Source organism: Elaeis guineensis, chromosome 1 (genome assembly GCF_000442705.2).
Source record: "Elaeis guineensis isolate ETL-2024a chromosome 1, EG11, whole genome shotgun sequence".
In the NCBI taxonomy this organism is placed as follows: domain Eukaryota; kingdom Viridiplantae; phylum Streptophyta; class Magnoliopsida; order Arecales; family Arecaceae; genus Elaeis; species Elaeis guineensis.
Genome location: NC_025993.2, coordinates 165,617,775 through 165,638,617, shown reverse-complemented (window position 1 = coordinate 165,638,617; position 20,843 = coordinate 165,617,775). Strand labels below are relative to the sequence as shown.

General features: G+C 50.9%; 1 protein-coding gene and 1 non-coding gene across 2 annotated transcripts; one reads left to right on the top strand and one right to left on the bottom strand.

Annotated features, from left to right (window-relative positions):
* The first annotated feature begins 1,035 nt into the window (after nt 1-1,035).
* Nucleotides 1,036-1,107, top strand: TRNAG-UCC (transfer RNA glycine (anticodon UCC)). Its single transcript has one exon. It is a non-coding gene; the product is annotated as a tRNA-Gly (tRNA).
* Nucleotides 1,108-3,999: 2,892 nt separating this feature from the next.
* Nucleotides 4,000-5,794, bottom strand: LOC105060533 (putative UDP-rhamnose:rhamnosyltransferase 1). The gene has a single exon (XM_010944290.3). It carries the CDS (start codon nt 5,513-5,515, stop codon nt 4,118-4,120), a length of 1,398 nt encoding a protein of 465 aa, XP_010942592.1. The 5' UTR covers nt 5,516-5,794; the 3' UTR covers nt 4,000-4,117.
* Between the last annotated feature and the right edge of the window lie 15,049 nt (nt 5,795-20,843).

Sequence of the window (20,843 nt, the reverse complement as noted above, 5' to 3'; positions counted from 1 at the left end):
TGTGGCAGCTTGAACATAGATATAAAGTAGGTTGGGAGAGCTGAAAGAATAGCATTTTTCAACACGAGCCTGCCCGCCATACTTAGCAATCTACCTTTCTTTGTTGATAATTTGGAGCCTATCCTTTCAATCAACGACATCCAGCATTATCTATATAACCTTCTACCCCTAAGAGGGAGGCTTAGGTAGGCAGTGAATCTCTTTTCCAATTGATTAGGGCTGCCAATTGGTGTGACTCTTCATCTTCCATGTTTATCGAATCAATGAGCTCTTATAGAAGTTTATCCTTGGTCCAAAAGCTTGTTCAAACCTAAGGAGGATAGCTTTTATGGCCACCAAACACTCTTTTTTCCCCACATTGAAAAACAATGCATCATCTGCAAAGTGGAGGTTTCTAAGGTTGGAAAAACATGGCTTAGATCCAATCCATTATATTAGGGCCACCTATCTGGCTTGTCTGAGAATTCAAGAAAGCATATTAGTGACTAAAATGAATAAGACTAGAGAAAAGGATCCCCCTGCCTTATTTGTTCTTGAACCATTTTCTTGGGGACCCATTCATTGGAACCACCACCGACACCTAAGAGAGAAGGGCATCAATATAGATCCCTCATTTATTAGGGAATCCTCTAACCCTAGTACCTCATTACTCAATAATTTAGTTTCTTTTTTTCTCTTTTGCAAAAAAATACTTATCTACTTCTAGAACATTACATTATTTATAATTTGTATTGAAAGGAATCTTGATCTCGTACTACTTGGGTCTAAATAGGCTTATTTTTTTGTTTATCTTGCTCAAGTTTTTATATTTAAAACTTGGATTTTATAAATGGCTAAAATTTAAATGTCGAATACAAATTTTTATAAAAATTAGTAATATATATATGTATATATATAAGTGGGATAAGGGTCCAATCATGGTTGGAGTTAGCTCTGCCCAACGTTTGACAAAAAAAAAAAAAAGCATAGGGTTAGATTGCCTTTAGTCGGAGGCGGTATTACAGATTATGGTACTTCTACAAAAGGTAATTGTAAGCGTTTGTAGTCCAACGGTTAGGATAATTGCCTTCCAAGCAATAGACCCGGGTTCGACTCCCGGCAGACGCATAAATTCTTGCAATGGCACCAGCTTGCGTTTTGTTTTTTTAGAGCCTGCCAGCTTAAGAAATGAGAGCTGGTCCTCCTCTCTATCTTCATCGTCTGCATGTTCCACCAGCTTAAGAAATGAGAGCTGGTCCTCCTCTCTATCTTCATCGTCTGCATGTTCCACCAGCTTCCAAGTATTTGTCCATAGCAGAGGGCCTCCCCTGAGCTGCACGTGTAGGTGGGCATATTGCTGAGAATTAGATCACATACAGAATACCATTAATATTTGATTGAGTGCTCAAATTCTTCTATCCAACACCAGCTTGCGTTCTTTTTTTTTTTTTTTTAGAGCCTGCAGTGCAGTGCCTATTAAGCTGAAGAAATGAGAGCTGGTCCTCCTCTCTATCTTCATCGTCTGCATGTTCCACCAGCTTCCAAGTACTGGTCCATAGCAGAGGGCCTCCCCTGAGCTGCACGTGTAGGTGGCCATAATAACATATGGAAAGACCATAGAGATCTAGTGGCACAAAAAGATTAGTGTTTAATATTTGCTTCAAGTAGTTGAACATGAATCAGGTTTAAAAACTCTAGACTGCTTTAGTACAGCCATTTTGTCAGGTTAAGTTAATGGCAAGATTAAGCCTATCTACCAGGAAAGATAAGTTATTTCTAAGATTTCAAAACAATCTCATAAAATGGAACTGAAACCACCATGAGTTGATTTCTTGGATTTCTTTAGCTCTCTAACCCCTCTTAAAGTTACTTCCTACTTTGCTTTTGGCGACCAACATCTCAAGGAATTTTTTTTTTCTAAAATTTGACAATGTAACCCAAATTGTTAAATAAAACCCCGAAATACTACATTTAAATATGAAAAAATTAAGGATTGAAGAAGCAAAGCAAGTATACAAGGGCAGACTATTGGCAAAATACTCTAAAAATGAGATAGCTTGATTAGTTAACTTATCTCAGTGAGATGCGATTAGCAGGTATCTAATAGAGATCTGATACACCACAAAATAGAGCGAGTTGAGTAGAATCAATGGGACTTAACTTTCTTAACTATTAAGTAGATAAAGTTTCTAATTTGGTCAGGTTCAAACTTCAAAATTAATTAGAAGCATGGTTTATAGTCTACTTACTTTTGGAAACAAGATAACGCGTTTTAGCAGGCAAAAGGAACGATGACATAACATAGAGTTGGCGACGACATTGGTGCCCCCAACATACAGAGGGCATATATATGCCATTTGAAGCTTTAGTTTGATCATTCCACGACCACAAAGACAGAGATCATAGTTGGAGAAGAAGATAGTCAGGAGCCCCTCAGACCATCTCTTATGCTGCACTAGCAGCTGTCCAAGTGTGGCAGGGGCAACGCCGAAGAAAACCACCCTCGGAGGGTTAAAATAAATTGATTTCTATCCATTCCATTGGATTTTGAAGCCAGTGATCACATCCACCTCGAAAAAGCATACATCAAAACCACCTGCCACTCAAATGTATTGAACTCGTAGACGATCATAAAATACCAATATTATTTAATTATGACACTGTTCACTAACATCACATTATTTTGTCATAATCAGGAGCATTTGAATTCAAAAATATTAATTTAATAAAACAACAAAGCTCAATCGTCACATCGTTTGGAAGAGAATTAACTGTTCAAAACCTTGACAAGTTTGTTGTTTTAATGCAAAAAAAAGGATGAGAAGTTTTTTGTCCTTTTCACAAAGTTCACCTCTTGTTTTTATTGAAATGAGCAGCAGTGCCCCCATTTTTTTTCTTTTCTTTTCTTTTTCTTTTTTGACACTAAATGCTGCTGTAGCAGGACAGTGGTTCAGTAACAAAGCACGACTTCTCTAATCAATGAAGTATGTCTTTCCAAACGCAAAACAGGAAGGATGCTGCACGCTATTCCTCTGATTTTGGTTTGTAAAGCTGCCACCTCCAAAAGAGGAAGAGGAAGTGGGTTCGGATATAGTTTGCGGTTTGGTTGGGATAATTTTGGCTCGCCATGACGCCACCCAGTCAGTCCGTCGCAGCGCTTCTTTTTTTTTTTTATTTTTTCGGTGGGAAGTCGAATCGTTCTCTCTCTCAGAAAAGAAGGTCGAGCAGCTTCTCTGGGCGCGTGCATTTGGAATGGGAAACATGGCTAAAGTTTAAATGGAGCAAGATCAAGGCATAGCCGCAAGAATGGACTACTTTTTTGGGATTTCAAGGAAGAGCATGGATCCTCTACGCGTTCAGGATCTGGACAAAATAAACACCGCTCTCGAACATTTGTGAATGTTCTATGTTAATTTGGCACTTCTCTGGATGAAATGGGATAAGAACATTGCTCCCGCTATCCATATCGTATCCAAAATCGGTACGAAACGGAGTTTTCTAGCACGTTTATGAGGAGCTGGTTGGCGTGTTCTTCACGGCCAAAACGCCATGGTAATCCATCGAGGAACCCAACATGTGCCAATTCTGGGTACCTATTGATATATATACATGTTATTTATTTATTTATTTATTTGAGGGGAACACATTATTTTATTCGTATTATGTGATGTTCTGTTTGGAAAAAAAAGAGTCAATCCTGTATTCGTACTGTTAAACCGGACTTCAGTTAGCGGACACTAATTTATCACTTCGTATTAGGGCCATGATGTGGGATCTAATTTAACAAAATTTTTTTTTTCCTAGACACCTGCAAATTTACTAGTCTTTTTGTTTTATACATCTAGCTCAACTCTGTAGAATAGTGCGTAAAACTAGAGAAAGAAATATCTGTATGGGAAATAGTTGTATGCAAAAGTTTTCTGGTAAACTGGACTATTAGTAGTACCAAGAATACTTTTTCTAGTAACCAGCATACCACAAACCATTTATGATTTGTTCATCCTGTGAGATTCTAAAACATGAACTTATGATGAAACTTTTATTTATTACATCGATCCGGTACTACAATCTTCTACAAAAACTCAAGGGGAAAAGCCTAGACATCCCCAGACGGCTACGGTGAAAGATGACCCACAGATTACGCTGCCAATGATCTGCATCTCATGTGATCTTTCAAGTAGTGAACGAAAGCATCCATGTAACGGCCATGGATGTCCTTGTTACCGAAGACCTCCCTCATTCGTTTAGCTGTTTCTCTGAGCTTCTTTCCCTCTTCTTCAACCATCACCAATCTCAATACCTTAGCCACGGCTTCCCTCGTAAACGAGCCAGTTTCCTCATCCCTCTCCACCTCCAACCCGACCTTCTTCTCCACCATCACCCGAGCGTTGATCCCCTGATCGCCGAAAATGGGCAGGAGGATGAGTGGATGCCCGAATGCAAGCCCTTCGATGAGCGAGCTCCAACCAGAGTGTGTGAAGAAACCCCCGACAGACGAACATGCCAGAATCTCCAGCTGAGGCATCCAATCCACGGCAACCATCCCACGGGCTGCGATCCGGTCCTCGAACCCCTTCGGCAGTAGCTCTACCTCTTCTCCCTTCCTCCTGAGAGCCCAGAGGAACGGCAGGCCAGAGAGTTCAAGCCCAAATGCCAGCTCGTGCACGAGCTCGTTGCTTAATGTGGCCTCACTCCCTAAAGAAACATAGACTGTAGACTCAGGTGTTTGCTTCGTTAGCCACTTAACGACGTTCCCATGGCCAGTGTTTGCCATTCCGTTTGTGTTTCCGCCATCCGGTCTCTCATCAGCTAACGGAGGAAGGAGGCCGAGCGGAACGATTGGTTTCTTGTAAAGCTCTGGAAGGAGGGTTAGCCATTCACCATCAAACTCCATGCAACCTCTCATGGCCATCAAGTGGCAACCTTTGACGACCGAGTTGAAGCGATAATTATCTGACACCCCTGAGGCGTTGACGTCGCTCAGCAACTTAGCTAAGGATCGGGCCTCGTGGAGACGATGAGCCACCTTCGTAGGGAAGGGGATCCACTCGGGTGTCACCGTGAGTTGCTCTGGTGACCTCTGCCCTGCAGCGAAGGCACTGAAGAAAGATGGGAACGTGTTGAAGTAGGCGCATGGGATGTTCAGCTTCGAGGCGATCGGCGGCAGCCAGTGTGGAGCAAAGTCGCAGATGATCCAGTCGGGTTTTGGAGATGCTCGCTCGAGAAACTCGGCAATTGGTTGGTCGAGTTTATCGAATGCCTTCTTCAGGAATGGAACTTTATGCGGTGGGAGATCGGTGGTGGCCTCAGCATCATCGGGTAGGTCATGGGATGGCGGCAAGGGGATGGAAATCAGATCTATAAGAGGAAGTAGAGGGAGAGGGATATTTGGAAGCCTGTGGATGTTTCTTGAGGTGGAAATGAAGAAGATGTGGTGACCTCTTTTTGCGAGGGACTTGGAGAGCTCAAGGAATGGTATCAAGTGGCCAAAGGCCAGCCATGGGAACAGAACAATGTGGAGAGGGCCTTCACCCATGGGATGGATACCTGAGCTACAGAAGAGTAGAGAGAGAATGGAAATGATGCTTTTGGGTGTGGGTTAAGATTGTGGTTCAAGGATGCAGAGTAGACCGTGTGGGAGCGGAGGATATATAGAGCATTAGATCGGTTGATTCTTTTGGGTCGGTTTACAAGAATTGGATCTATGAAGGACGGAAAAGAAAGGAAAACGTGGAGTGCAAATCGGAAACTTCTACTGTTCGTTTGCTTTTGCTTCCGTTCTCTTTTGAAAGTTCGAAAGCTTTAAACATTTTGCGAACAATTTCAAGGCAGTCATCATCAAAAAATTTCAAGGCTATGCGCCACCTCTTCTAACTGCTATTAGTTTGATAATTTTTTGTCATATTTGAGAATTTTCCACGGTGCTTGGTTTCTTGAGTTTGGTTTTTGATTTATCATGTATAATTGTCTTATATTATTTCTGCATATAAGAACAAAAAAGAGGCTAGCTGATATTTTGAGCCACTCAGAAAATGCAGGTGAATTTGTCGATTTCTCCTGCAATTTGCCTTGGGAAGGCAGTAGCGAAAGTTAGATATTAAAATGGGTGGTTAAGTGTTTTGATCATATAGAACCACATAATCCAAAACACATTATTTTGTTGTACATATTTGGATGTTAGCCAACAAGACTGATTAATGAAGTTCTCATGCTGAGTGGAATTTGCACGATTCTCCTCTCACCACCTTTCTTTAATTAATGTATATATAATTAATTTTTTGATTAAAGCATATAATTTCTGGTCGTGTGATCGACCGCACCAATTTGAAGCCCCACGTCAGGTGCGCCGCCCGACTCTCATGCTCTTTCTTTGTATTTCGTTTTAATATATATTCACAAGTACAAAACGATAGCCATGAACCTTGAAAGCGGTTGTAGATGACCGCCGATTCGTTGTGTGTTTGCCGTCTTCGTTGTCCATTCATCTTTATCCGAGCAAGCCCCGAAGACCGGTTCTCGTACCACAGTTTTGGACCCCTTTTCTTTTTTCTCTTGATTTCCCGAGCCTGCTCAAGAGGGAGAGATGGGGGTGGTGATGCTCCGTCTGAGAGCGACCGGGCTATGGGAAGGACGGTGTTCAAGGCTTCAAACCACATGCCGGCTCAGTTTTTGCGGGATGTGTGATTTAGATCAACAGAGACTGGAGAGGAGGGCCGGCGGGCTTGGATGGGTGTCTTTGTAGCGGGCCTTTGCTTTGGGCTTTGTAGGTCCTACCAAAATCCGTTCCCAGTCGACCATCTCACCGTCAAGGCAGGGCAACCCGAAAGACATATTTAGAGCATATTTATTTTAAAAAAAAATTAAGTTTTGAAATAAAAATAAAAATGAGTAACTTTCATTTCAGCTATTTGGTTGGGAAGAATCTCATTATTATGCCTCTCCGGTAAGATATGATAGTTCGGATTCTTCATCTGATTGGAGTAGTGTGGTGCCAATTGGGATTCCGATCATCTGTAAAGAAAGTCTATATACATCGAAAAAAAAATATGAGGGTTTCTCCAGCAGGAGACCCTCTAATGCTTAAGTCAGTGACGATTGGAAAGGGAGAGCAATAGAAGAAAATAATGAGAATAGTAGAAAGAAGTAGTGAGTCCTCCATTTCTTTCTTTTTTTTATAGAGAAAAGTTTGTTAGATGGTTAGCAATCGCTCAAACCAAAGTAGTGGGTTGTTGGTAGATTGTTGGAAATTAGTTACAAGGCCAACTGCCTATGTAGGCCATTACAACAAAATGCCAACTCAACAGAATTTGCATGCTAACAGCTTCTTGTAGCGTCCGAATTATAGGATAGCTTATGGAGGATCAGAGCGGAAATGAGGTGAGATCGGCAGAGCACTGATGATGTAGACCTCATCCGATAGCTGATTTTAGGTGATCGGCTTCCAACTGATGATATCAATGTCGAGCAAAGCACACGTCATAGATTGTCCACATCATAACATCAAACGTTTGCCACACCTTTGAAGATCGAATACGCCATCAGGTAGACCAAATATGACCCAACAAATCTCATTCTTATTTTGATTTTACGGAGGATGGAAATATGCACCAATCCTTTAAAATCTAATTCAGATTCTCATTCAGTGTTCAATTGCCATTTCGATTCCAATTATAAAGCAAACACATCGGAGAGTATAACCAATATGATTCCCGTTCTAATTTTAATTCATTCCGATGCTAATTTGAATTTTGGTCACGAACCAAATGGACCCTTATTCTGTCTCCCCCACTTCGTCTTCTCCAGGCTAATCTCTAAATATTTCTCATAGTTGACACTGTCAAATACTACTTATTTTAAGAAGTAATATTAGACAATGTCATCTAGGATATACACTACCTAGAGAAAAGAGTTAAGCTGCTGGTCATGAACAGATTGCAGAGTGCAGACTAGAAAAGAAAAGGTCTTTTTAATTAAAAAAAGGAAAGCAAAGAAGGATCATTGGACCAACGAAGTAACCGTAGATTGTACGTAGCTAGTGGCACGGAGTTTTCTACAACAACGTATCTTTGGAGGGTGTTGGAAGATACCCACCGACCGACCGACTGTCGGAGGGCCCGACCGACTGGCGGCCCGACCGACCGACTGGCGGCCCGACCGACTCACGGCCCGACCGACCGACTGGCGGCCCGACCGACTCACGGCCCGACCGACCGACTGCGCGGCCCGATCGACTAACGACGGACGGCTCCGACTGGCCGATAGACCGACCGATCGTCGGTCGGGGCGACCGACTGACGAATGCCATCAGCGGCTAACTACTGACCATTCAACGGTCCATCGCCGACTGAGTGTATGTCGGGCGTATCCATCCCGACCGACTGAACCCGGAGGTCTGGTGGCCGACTCACATGAAACTCGCCAACCGACGGAGGAACCCGACGCCACTCTGCTGGCCACCGACCTAGGGTCGGCCGACTCCTCCGATCGCCGTACAGCCACCGGACCTTGTCAGCTCTGACACGGACATGCGGCGCAGTTACCTAGGGGCGTTGTCCCGCCGAGAGTATGGTCAACCCTGGTGATTGGACGGCCACACGGCGACATGACATTTTCACGGCGACTCTGACAGTCCACAGTGAGTTGACAGTCCCTCACTTGTCCGCACCATTAATGACGGCGCCATACCGTGCTCCACTATATAAACCGGGGAAGGCAACAGTGCAAGGGGGGGATCCGCTCCGTCTCTCCCGAAAACGCAGGCTCGCTCCTCTCTCTCTCTCTTGCTCTCTTTCTCAGAGCTCTCTGTCTACATTTCACTGTTGCCCAGTCACCTCTCTGACTTGACCGTCGGAGGGTCCCCGCCGGAGCCGCTTCCGGTCAGTGCGGACTTCCTTTTGCAGGTGCACGCTTCCCGGCGATCAGACGACGAGGCGATTGGCCGCAACAGATTGGCACGCCAGGTAGGGGACAGCATGACAAAGACAAGAGCTCAACGATCGAGGGTCACTGGGTCGGCCAGGCGCTCTTCCCGTCGGGAAGAGGCCTCCCCGCCAGCCCCGGCGGCGGAGCCTAGCTCTTCGCGCCCTGCAGTGACCACGGAGGCCCAGATTGCGGCCATCGTATGGCAGATGACCGTACTGACCGACGCAGTCAAAAGCCTCCAGCAGCAACCGACGGCCCGACCTATGCCTTCCAGGAGCAGCCGCCGATGACCGCGCCGATCCCTGTCGCCTCCATGCGAGCGCCCCCAACAGTGCTCCCACGGAGAAGAGGAGGGACGACCATGGCACGACGACCGACAGTCCCAGCGGCCCTCTCCTTCCCCGTTGGAACGGGCAAGGAAGGAGAAACGGCCGCGCACACCGTCGGCCTCTCTTTCAGAATCTTCCGGAGACTCCACTCCTGGGGTCTCCCAGCATCGACGAGCGAACGACTATGAGCGACGGTTCGAGGAAATCGACCGCCGACTCGCCCAACTGCAGACGGACGGCCAGAAGTCTTCCAACGACATCGACTTCCAGACCGCCCAACCTCTCTCCCGACTGGTCCTCGACGAGCCGATTCCCAGTCGGTTCAAGATGCTGCACGTGGAGCCATACGACGGCTCCACCGATCCAGTCGACCACCTCGAGAGCTATAAAGCTCTCATGACGATCCAAGGGGCAACCGATGCTCTTTTTTGCATCAGCTTCCCCGCCACACTCCGCAAGGCTGCCAGGGCTTGGTACTCCGGTCTCCGATCGGATAGTATCCATTCCTTCGGGCAGCTCGAGCACTCGTTCGTGGCCCACTTCAGCACCAACCGAAAGCCGCCGCGAACGTCGGACAGCCTTTTCTCCCTCAAGCAGGGGGAAAACGAGACGCTCCGACACTTCGTGGCGCGATTCAACGCGGCCACGCTCGAGGTCCGGGACCTCAACGAAGATATGGCTGTCTCAGCCATGAAGCGGGGCCTGAGGGCATCCCGATTCACTTATTCTCTGGACAAGACCCTCCCCCGGACTTATGCCGAGCTACTGGAGCGCGCATACAAGTATATGCGCGCGGACGAAGGAGCGTCCGACCGACGCTTGGCCGAGCCCAGAGGCCCGAAAGAGAAGCGGAGGAAAGGTCGGGAGCCCGCCGAACCCAGCCGGCCCCCGACCGATAGTCGGGTCTCACCACCCCGACGAATCCAAAAGCCACCTCGGCAGCAGACTCCGAGGCCGGTGCGTCTCAGGTACGACTCCTACACTCCTCTCTCCACTCCCCGTGCGCAGATCCTGATGGAAATCGAGGGAGAGGAATACCTGCGACGGCCTCCGCCTCTGAAGGCAAAAGGCCTCGACCATCGGAAGTACTGTCGGTTCCATCGCAGCCATGGCCACGACACCGAGCGGTGCATCCAGTTGAAGGATGAGATTGAAAATCTCATCCGCCGGGGGTACCTCAGCAAATTTCGGAAGGGTCCGCCGACCCAACCAGTTGCCGATCGACGCCCCCTGCCGACTGAAGAGGCGGCGACCAACCAGCCGACGGCCGGAGTCATCAACATGATCTCCAAGCGGCTGGGCCCGGGGACGTCTGCAGGAGGGGAGCCGACGAAAAGGCCACGCCCGGACGACGTAATCACCTTCACAGAAGACGACGTTCAGGGCATCCAGACTCTCCATGACGATGCTGTTGTTGTGTCGGCAATAATAGCCAATTACGATGTAAAATGAATTTTTGTTGATAATGGAAGTTCGACAAATGTTTTGTTTTACTCGACCTTCTACCGAATGCGACTGTCAACTGACCGACTCAAGAGGGTCTCCGTGCCCTTGATCGGCTTTGCCAGAGACGCTGTCACGATAGAGGGAGAAATTACCCTGCCCGTGACAGTCGGCACCGAACCACGGCAAAGCACGCTCTCCCTCACTTTCGCGGTTGTCCGAGTTCCTTCGGCCTACAACGCCATACTTGGACGACCCGGATTGAACGCCCTCAAGGCGATCGTCTCGACGTACCATCTCCTTGTTCGGTTCCCGATCAAAAACGGAATCGGGGAGATGCGCGGAGATCAACAGCTCGCCCGACGATGCTTCCAAATCTCCGCTCAAAGCGACGAATCGAGGGGTTCTCTGACAATCGACAAGCTGGACCAACGGGAGGAGGAAGAACGAGGTTCGCCGGCCGAGCAGCTCGAGGCGATCCCGATAGGAGAAAATCCCGACAGGAAAGTTTGGGTCGGGTCTCAATTGCCCGACACCGAACGACGCCGACTGACGGAGCTGCTGTCGGCCAATGCCGACATATTTGCTTGGTCGGCAGCAGATATGTTGGGCATCCCTCCCGAAACAATAACTCACCGACTCAACATCGACCCGACGATGAAGCCGATGAGGCAGAAGAAAAGGTCCTTCGCCCCAGAGAGGCAGAGGGCCATCGACGAAGAAGTGGACAAGCTACTCGAAGCGGGCTTCATTCGGAAATCCACGTATCCCGATTGGCTCGCCAATGTTGTCATGGTCAAGAAAGCCAACGGGAAGTGGAAGATCTGCATCGACTATACCGATCTCAACAGAGCCTGCCCAAAAGATAGCTTCCCACTTCCGAAGATCGACCAGCTGGTGGATGCGACGTCCGGATTTCGACTGCTCAGCTTCATGGACGCCTTTGCCGGGTACAATCAGATCTGGATGGCGCCTGAAGACGAGGAGCACACCGCGTTCGTGACCCCGAAGGGCCTCTACTGCTACAGGGTGATGCCCTTCGGATTGAAGAACGCCGGCGCCACCTACCAGCGACTCGTCAACAAGGTCTTCAAAGACCAGATCGGGCGCAACATGGAAGTGTACGTGGACGACATGCTGGTGAAAAGCACGCAGATCCCGGACCATGTTCAGGATCTCGAGGAGACCTTTCGCACCCTTCGACGACACCGAATGAAGCTGAACCCAACCAAGTGTGCTTTCGGGGTGACCTCAGGGAAGTTCCTCGGATTCCTCATTTCTCAGAGAGGGATCGAGGCCAACCCTGAGAAGATAAAGGCAATCCTCGACATGCGTCATCCGAACACCAAGAAGGAGGTCCAACAGCTGAACGGAAGAATCGTCGCTCTTAGCCGATTCATTTCCCGATCAGCTGAAAGGTACCTCCCGTTCTTCAAGATTCTGCGTCAAGCGAACGGTTTCTCTTGGTCGGGTGAGTGCGAACAAGCCTTCGAAGACCTGAAAAGGTACTTGGCTTCTCCACCGCTGCTCGTAAAGCCGCAGGTCGAGGAGACCTTGTATCTCTACTTGGCCACATCTTCCGAGGCGATCAGTTCGGTGCTCGTTCGGAAAAATGAGTGCCGAACTCATCAGCCCATCTACTACACCAGTAAAGTGCTCCACGACGCCGAAGCCAGATATTCGGAGATGGAAAAGATGATTTTCGCCCTGACTGTCTCCGCGCAACGGCTCCGACCATACTTCCAGGCCCATGCCATGGTGGTGCTCACCAACCAGCCCCTGAGGGCGATAATGCATCGACCCGACACATCTGGACGACTCGCAAAGTGGGCAATGAAGCTTAGCGAGTTCGACATTCAGTACCGACCAAGGCCTGCCCTGAAGGCCCAGGTCTTGGCCGACTTCATCGCCGAATGCCCGACGACCGACCAAGGGTCGGGAGCTGAAGATCCGGGATGAGATGCGGTCTCTGAGCTAGACCCGATCTCCACCTGGGTACTCCACATCGACGGAGCCTCGAACGCTCAGGGAAGCAGGGCCGGGCTCCTGCTCACGAATTCGGATGGGGTGGTCACCGAATACGCCCTCCGGTTCGACTTCAAGGCCTCCAACAATCAAGCCGAATACGAGGCACTCCTCGCTGGCTTGAGGATGGCGAAGGAGCTGGGCATCGACAGCCTCCGGGCATTCTCCGACTCTCAGCTGATCGTGGGGCAGGTCAAGGGCAAATTCGAGATGCGAGATCCGACCATGATCAAGTACCTTCAGAAAGTGAAGGACCTCGTGGCGCGCCTCGAGCATTTCGAGATCTCCCACATCCCCAGGTCGGAGAACGCCCGTGCCGACGCACTCTCCAGATTGGCAACGTCGGCCTACGACTCTTTGGGTCGGACGTTCGTCGAAAATCTCCAGCAGCCGAGCATCGATCGGGTCGAAGAAGTGCAGCAGCTAACGTCCGAACCAAGTTGGATGGACCCGATCGTCCGGTACCTGACCGACGGGATCAGTCCTGAAGATCCCGCGGAGGCCAAGCGACTCCGATGGTCGGCCTCGCAATATGTCATCATGGACGGCCGACTCTACAAAAGATCATTTTCCCTCCCTTTGCTCAGGTGCTTGGGGCCGACCGATGCCGACTACGCTCTCCGAGAGGTTCACGAAGGAATTTGCGGGAACCACTTGGGGGGCAAGTCCCTAGCCTTCAAGGTCCTGGGACAAGGCTACTACTGGCCAACCATGAAGAAGGATGCGGCAGAGTTGGTCCGGAGGTGCGAGCCATGCCAAAAGTATGCCAATATTCAGCACCAACTAGCTAGCCAAATCGCTCCCATTGTCGCTCCGTGGCCCTTCGCCCAGTGGGGAATCGACATTCTTGGTCCGTTCCCACCGGCGTCGGGCCAGAGGAAGTTCATCGTTGTCGCCATCGACTACTTCACGAAGTGGGTCGAGGCCGAGCCCTTGACGCAGATCACCGAGCGGAAGATGGAGGACTTCATCCAAAAATCCATCATCTTTAGGTTCGGATTGCCGCACACCATCATCACCGACAACGGACGGCAATTCAACAACCAAGACTTCAGAGACTTCTGCGCCAGGTTCCACATCCGGCACCGATTGACTTCAGTCGGGCACCCTCAGTCCAACAGCGAGGTCGAGGTGACCAACCGAACCTTGCTCCACGGACTCAAGACCCGACTCAATGAAGCCAAAGGTCTCTGGGTCGACGAGCTGGGCTCCGTTCTGTGGGCTTACCGAACGACCCCCCGCGTCCCGATCGGGGAGTCGCCGTTCAGTTTGGCCTACGGGACAGAGGCTATGATCCCGCTCGAGATTGGCCTACCATCTTCAAGGGTCGAGCGGTACCAAGAGCCGGACAACTCTGAGGGTCAGAGGGCCGACCTAGACCTCTTCCCCGAACTACGAGATGAGGCTCAAATCCGAATGGCTTCATACCGACAGAGGGTCGCCCGGTATTATAACGCCAAGGTCAGACCAAAGCTTTTCAGGCCTGGCGACCTGGTCTTGAGGAAGGCGGAAGTGTCGAAGCCCTTGGACCAAGGGAAGCTGGCTCCCAACTGGGAAGGACCCTACAAGGTTGTAGACACCTACGGGCCGAGGGCCTATCGGCTGGAGACCCTTGAGGGGAAGCCCATTCCCCGGACTTGGAACGTCGACAACTTGAAGCTGTATTATCAGTGAGTTTTGTAATTCAATAGTCGGGATACAAGTTCAGTTTGAAAGTTCGGAGTTTTAAACTCTTCGACTAGTGATCGGTGCTCATCAAGGTCGAGTCCCAACGTGTTGACGTGGACCTAGCATCCACTTAAAACCGACGACCTCATCATCGGTAACACATCGGACCCTCACCAGGACCGATGCATCTACAATAATGGGAGTCGACACTCCTTCGACTTTCGACGACACATCGGACCCTCACCAGGACCAATGCATCTACAATGACGGGAGTTCATACTCCTTCTACGGTCGAATTTTCGGGCCGAACCATCGGCCGACAGGCCGATCGGGTCCCGACCAAAGAGAGGCTAAAAGCCCACGCGACTGTCGTCGCGACTTCCGACCAGGCTACAGCCGGTCGAGGGATATTCGGCTTACCACCATCTATCGCACGATGCGACCTTAGTCGCATCCACGACTTGCCGACCGACCTACGGCCGGCTGAACGACATTCGGCTTGCCACCGTATGTCGGAAGACACAGAACCCGACGCAAGAGCATGGGGACCCGACTTGCTATCGTTCCCCCGACACTGCGCCGGATGACATTCGACCGAACGCATCTATGGAAGCCCGACTACCAAACCTTTACCAGGATCGGTCGGCTCCCGACTCAACAGATGCACCCGACTGACGACTTCGGCTATTGGAAGCCGACCTAAAGTCGGAACGTACTCTACTTTCGGGGCTGCACAAGTTGTTGAAGTCCTACCGACTTAAGTGAGTTGGTGACTTACCTAAGTTAGCGACTCACGTTCGACATTGCAGACATGTTCGGCATTACAAACAAAAAGAGAAAGAAAGAAATTTCATTCGTTGCTGAAAGAAAATTACAAAGTCGGGTCGAAGCCCGATTACATATGTTTTTTTTTCAGAAAACAAAAAAAAAGGTAAAGGTAGTCGGCAGGGCCCGATCGTCTGTCCTAGTCGATCTCTTCGACCGACGGAGGATCGGGGATGATCGGCGTCTCGGCCATAAGCGGCGCTGGGTCGGCGGCCGAAGGATGGGCTTCAGTCGGCAAGGGAACTTCGGTCGGCACCTGCTCCGGGACGGCTTCCTCCGCCATGACGATGCCCCCCGACGGCTGGTCGGCCATCTCCTCGGTTCCTTCTCCTTCGGCTCCTTCCTCCTCGGCTAACGGCGGGACGACGCGGCTGACGTCCAACTCTGGGTACAAGACATGGACGGCATCCCGACCGTCCTCGAACCTGACCCGGTATGAGGCGAAGCCCGACTCGAGCATCTCCTCCCGGTATTGGTCGGAGGCCCGGAAGTCTTCCACCGCCCGATCGGCCGACTCTTTCGCCGACCTTGCCTCATCCTCCGCGCGGGCGAGCGACTCCCTCGCCGACTCCGCTTCGACCCTCGCCATTTCGACGTCGATCTGAGCGATCGACAGCTCCTCTTCGGCTTCGGCGAGCTTCTCCAGACTGACCCGAAGTTGCTCGCGTTCCCCTTGGAGTTCGGCGGTGGCGCCGTCCCGTTCGCGTCGGAGACGACGCACGGCCCGACCCTTATGCTTGGCCTCCTTCTTGGCCGACCGAAGTTTAGACCCAAGCCGGGAGACCTCGTCGACTAACTTGGCCTCCCGGTCGGCCGATTGCTGAAGTTGATCGGCCAACATTGCCCTCTCAGCTTCGGCCGCCGCCGACTTCTCCTTGAAGGCTGTCCGAACGTTGCCGAACCTTCGGTACCCGGCCTCCAGTTCGGACATTGTGAAGATCAGCTGTCGATGGAAAAAACTTCGTCAGAATCGCATAACAAGAAAAATTTCTAAGGGAAAGGAGAAGTGATGCGAAGCTTACCTCAACCATCGTCGGGTAGAACCGCGACAGCATCTCGGTCACCTGCCGAGATCGCAGCGACTCTACGTCGGCTGGGAGGAGGATCCCTTGGCACAACCTCCTCGCAAGGTTGTGGTCGGCCAATGCCGACGCACCCTCGGGGTAGTATGCGCTGGGAGGCATTGAGCGGCTCCCCGATCTTTCCTCCTCCGCGGGCTCCATCGGGGCTTTCCCCCGATCAGCTGCCCCGACCGACGGGACCGGCAGCGAGGGGACGTTGGTTCGACCCGGCGCCCCCCGTTGCGCCAACGGACGCCGCCGGACGATGTTCGGTTTTTCGAACGTCATCCGGCTCCACCCGCACCGGCGAAGCCGCCGATGTTCCCTCGGCTGCCTCCTCAGTCGGCCTCTCCTCTATGTGGACCGTCGGAGCCACGAGGGCTATTACCGGCTCCGACTGGTCGGTCGCCGACGCCTCGACGGTCGGCGAAGCTGGAGCTGGTTTCTTTGGAGGGCATGAAGGGCCGGCCCCCGACGCTGGCCTCTTCCTCGTCGCGAACCGCCGAATCTCGACGTCCGTCGGCCGCATCCTTGGTGGTGTCCCTGCAATACCGACAAAAATGTTAAAGACCGGACCAAGAGCCGAACAAAAAAAAAAGCCGGGGGATCGGGCGATACCTATTCGGGGGACCAGACTCAAGCCGGCATCATAGAGAGCTTGTTCGGTAACAAGCTCCCTCTGCTTCGGGACCGACATGTCTTTCAGTCGGTGGAAGTCCTCCCGGTCGTCCGCCTCCACCCGACTATTGTCATTGGCCTCGGTTCGGGGCACACCCCAGCGAGAAGGAAAGCCCCAAGGAGAAGAGGAAGAAACAAAGAAAAATTGGTTCTTCCACCCATGAATGGATGATGGAAGACCGGTGATGAAGGCAAGACCCTTCCGGGGGTTGAAGAGCCACCACCCTCGGGCTTTAGGGTGGGGTCGGAGCACAAAGAATGCCCGAAAGAGTGAAACGCGGGGGTTGGTCGGCAAGAGCTGACACAACAGTGCGAAGGAAATGATTAAACGAACAGAGTTCGGCGCCAGTTGCGCCGGACAGAGTCCGTAATAATCTAGTAAATTCCGGACAAACTCCGGAATTGGAAGCCGAAGACCCGCGCGAAGGTCTTCAACGTATAGCGCCAGATCGCCAGGCGGGGGGCTGTTGACCCGACCGCCGGCCCCTGGAGCGGAGAGCCGAAACTGCTCCGGGATGCGATATTGCTCCCGAAGCCGATCGACATTCGACCCCGAAAGCGAGGAGGCCTCATCTTTCGGAGCTGATCGGGAGTCGTCGGTCGGGTTCCCCGACCGAGCTCCCTGAGTCGGATTCCTGGTCATTGTGCCGGAACCGAATGAAGGAGAAAGAAAAGGAAGAGAAGAAGAAGAAGAAGAGGAAGGCGGGACCACGAACCAGATGGATCCCTCCGGAAGCAAGAGAGCTCTGCCCGCGACGACTGAGAAATCGCCCGGACAGAGTTTCCCCAGCGAAATGGCAAGTGTGGGTCAGGGGTCCGGGAGGTCCTATATATATAGGGCCGACCGACGGCCGAGATGCTTCCGCGCCGACCGAAGGCCCACAGATGCGCGACGCGTGGCGCCCGCCGGTTGGCGGAAGATTCGGTGCGCCCCGTCCCGGGACGGCCGCACCGCCCACATTAAATGCAGAGGGGCGCCGGCCAACTACCCTCGACACGCGGCACGCGGGGCGCGGCTCCGCATTCATGCGCCCGCGCCGATTCGCGTTCCCGATGCGACGCCTGGCAGCGGCCCACAGCCCCGCGATCGGCGTCGAATATCCGATCGTCTGACGCCGTATCGTCCAGCGCCCGATCTACTGACACCGACGTAACGTCTGACAACGATAAGATGTGGCATCTGACACCTGACGCCGACGTGACTTCTGACACCGACTAGACGTCCGGATCGCGTGGCATTTATGAGGCGTCTGACATCGGATCAGCCGGCGGTACAGTCGGATCCACGCATGCGGCAAATCCACTCCCAGTCGTCCGGAATTGCTACCCGAATGAAAGCATCGGCCAGCTCACCACCCGACTGTCGGAGGGCCCGACCGACTGGCGGTCCGACCGACCAACTGACGGCCCGACCGACTCACGGCCCGACCGACCGACTGTCGAAGGGCCCGACCGACTGGCGGCCCGACCGACCGACTGGCGGCCCGACCGACTCACGGCCCGACCGACCGACTGGCGGCCCGACCGACTCACGGCCCGACCGACCGACTGCGCGGCCCGACCGACTAACGACGGACGACTCCGATTGGCCGATAGACCGACCGATCGTCGGTCGGGGCGACCGACTGACGAATGCCATCAGCGGCTAACTACCGGCCATTCAACGGTCCATCGCCGACTGGGTGTATGTCGGGCGTATCCATCCCGACCGACTGAACCCGGAGGTCTGGTGGCCGACTCACATGAAACTCACCGACCGACGGAGGAACCCGACGCCACTCTGCTGGCCACCGACCTAGGGTCGGCCGACTCCTCCGATCGCCGTACAGCCACCGGACCTTGTCAGCTCTGACACGGACATGCGGCGCAGTTACCTAGGGGCGTTGTCCCGCCGAGAGTATGGTCAACCCTGGTGATTGGACGGCCACACGGCGACATGATATTTTCACGGCGACTCTGACAGTCCACAGTGAGTTGACAGTCCCTCACTTGTCCGCGCCATTAATGACGGCGCCATACCGTGCTCCACTATATAAACCGGGGAAGGCAACAGTGCAAGGGGGGGATCCGCTCCGTCTCTCCCGAAAATGCAGGCTCGCTCCTCTCTCTCTCTCTCTCGCTCTCTTTCTCAGAGCTCTCTGTCTATATTTCACTGTTGCCCAGTCACCTCTCTGAATTGACCGTCGGAGGGTCCCCGCCGGAGCCACCTCCGATCAGTGCGGACTTCCTTTTGCAGGTGCACGCTTCCCGGCGATCAGACGACGAGGCGATTGGCCGCAACAGAGGGTAAAAGCACTGTGGACAGAATGTGGGCAAAGGAAGAGTCGAGACTTCCCAGCAATTTTCTTGAGAAAAAAGCACTGAAAAGATCATGAGAGGGATGCAATAATGATAGGCATCTCGTTCTTATACTTTATCATACCTTCACAATTCAGACCGACCTCTGCAACTGAAGAAGAGCTCTGAAACATCAAGAAGCGGTTGAGGAATGCAGATACTCGGCTGCTTAGAGTTCTGCAAGTTCATTGCTGAGAGTAGTAATTATGTAAGTTATTTGAGCTAGGTTTTGTGACGAAAGTATTCAAATCACTAAAAAACCCGGCAATTGTACAGAAATCGTCCTCTGTGGAAGTCACCAAGTCTCCCGAGGTCTCAAGTCGCTGCTCTCTTGCCTCAAAGATTGCACAAGGTCGCGCAGGGCAATGCAGTTCTTCACCACATTCGTGGTAGCAGTACCGTGACAACCCAGAAAAGTTCTTTGTCGAAGCTTTTTTTGTTAAAAAATATAAAATAAAAATAAATAAATAAAAAGAGAATACAACAAACAGGAAATCCAAAGATATGAAGGGGTTGTTCAATAGAAATAACGGTAAATCAGAATAGCAAGAGTAGTACTTTGAAAGATACATGATTTGTTAAAGACACATATTGTTCAGAATAGATGATATGGTACAAAATGTTCCATTTAACATTTCCGCATTGTATGGTATAAAAAGCTAATTAATGTGGCCAAATCCCACCTACCAATCACGAGCTGACTTGTGGCATAGTAGAAAACCAGTTTCAGAAAAGCTAAGAAATGGCTCTCCACTTGTCTCGAAACTCTAAAGAGTCCAACTCGAATGAAATCAAAACTCGTTATCTGTTAAAAAAGGCTCAAGACTCCGAGTACAAGATACAAGCTCTCTATCCTCTCTTCTCCTTTCTCCTTTCATATCTCCTATTTCCTAGAGTTCTATCTGATTTTAGCATGGAAGGACCCCCCAATTTTGATCCTTTCTTCTTCTTATTGTGTGCAAATTAGCATCTCTCAGTAGCAGATCAACATTTCATCCTCTAGGCAGACTGGCCGGCACTCTTCTATCTCTTGGACCAGATTTTGGTCTCAAAGTCAAACATTGAAAAGAAAGGAAGCTGCAGAGAAAATGATTATAGTGATGATGTACATATATATAACATCAATCATTTCCCTGATAGATCCCAACACCAACATTAACAATCACCATACTTGAGTATTTATCAGCCAACATCGAATTTAAGGCGTCAATTTTCCCATACAATGAAATAAGCCATCTCCTGCCACCTAGCAAGCCTCCAATAAATCTTCCGACCACCTAATCTATTCGTTTCGAACTTGTCCGAGTAAGCAGAGTCCAAAGCACCAGCTTCAGAACCTCCCCATCCTATGATCTAAAACCTGCAGCCCCAAAAGCTTGGGATGGCCTGACAGCAATAACCTGCTGGTGCATCTGGAATGAAAGAAATAGATGAATCTTCAACCGGATTGCAATATCACCATGGAAGACAGTTGAACGAATAACATTTCTACTTCAGAGCTAGAGGTCCGGTTACAAGAGCAGACTTAAACAGAACCTCAGCATGTCGATCCAGAACCTTCAAAGACGAGGGAACA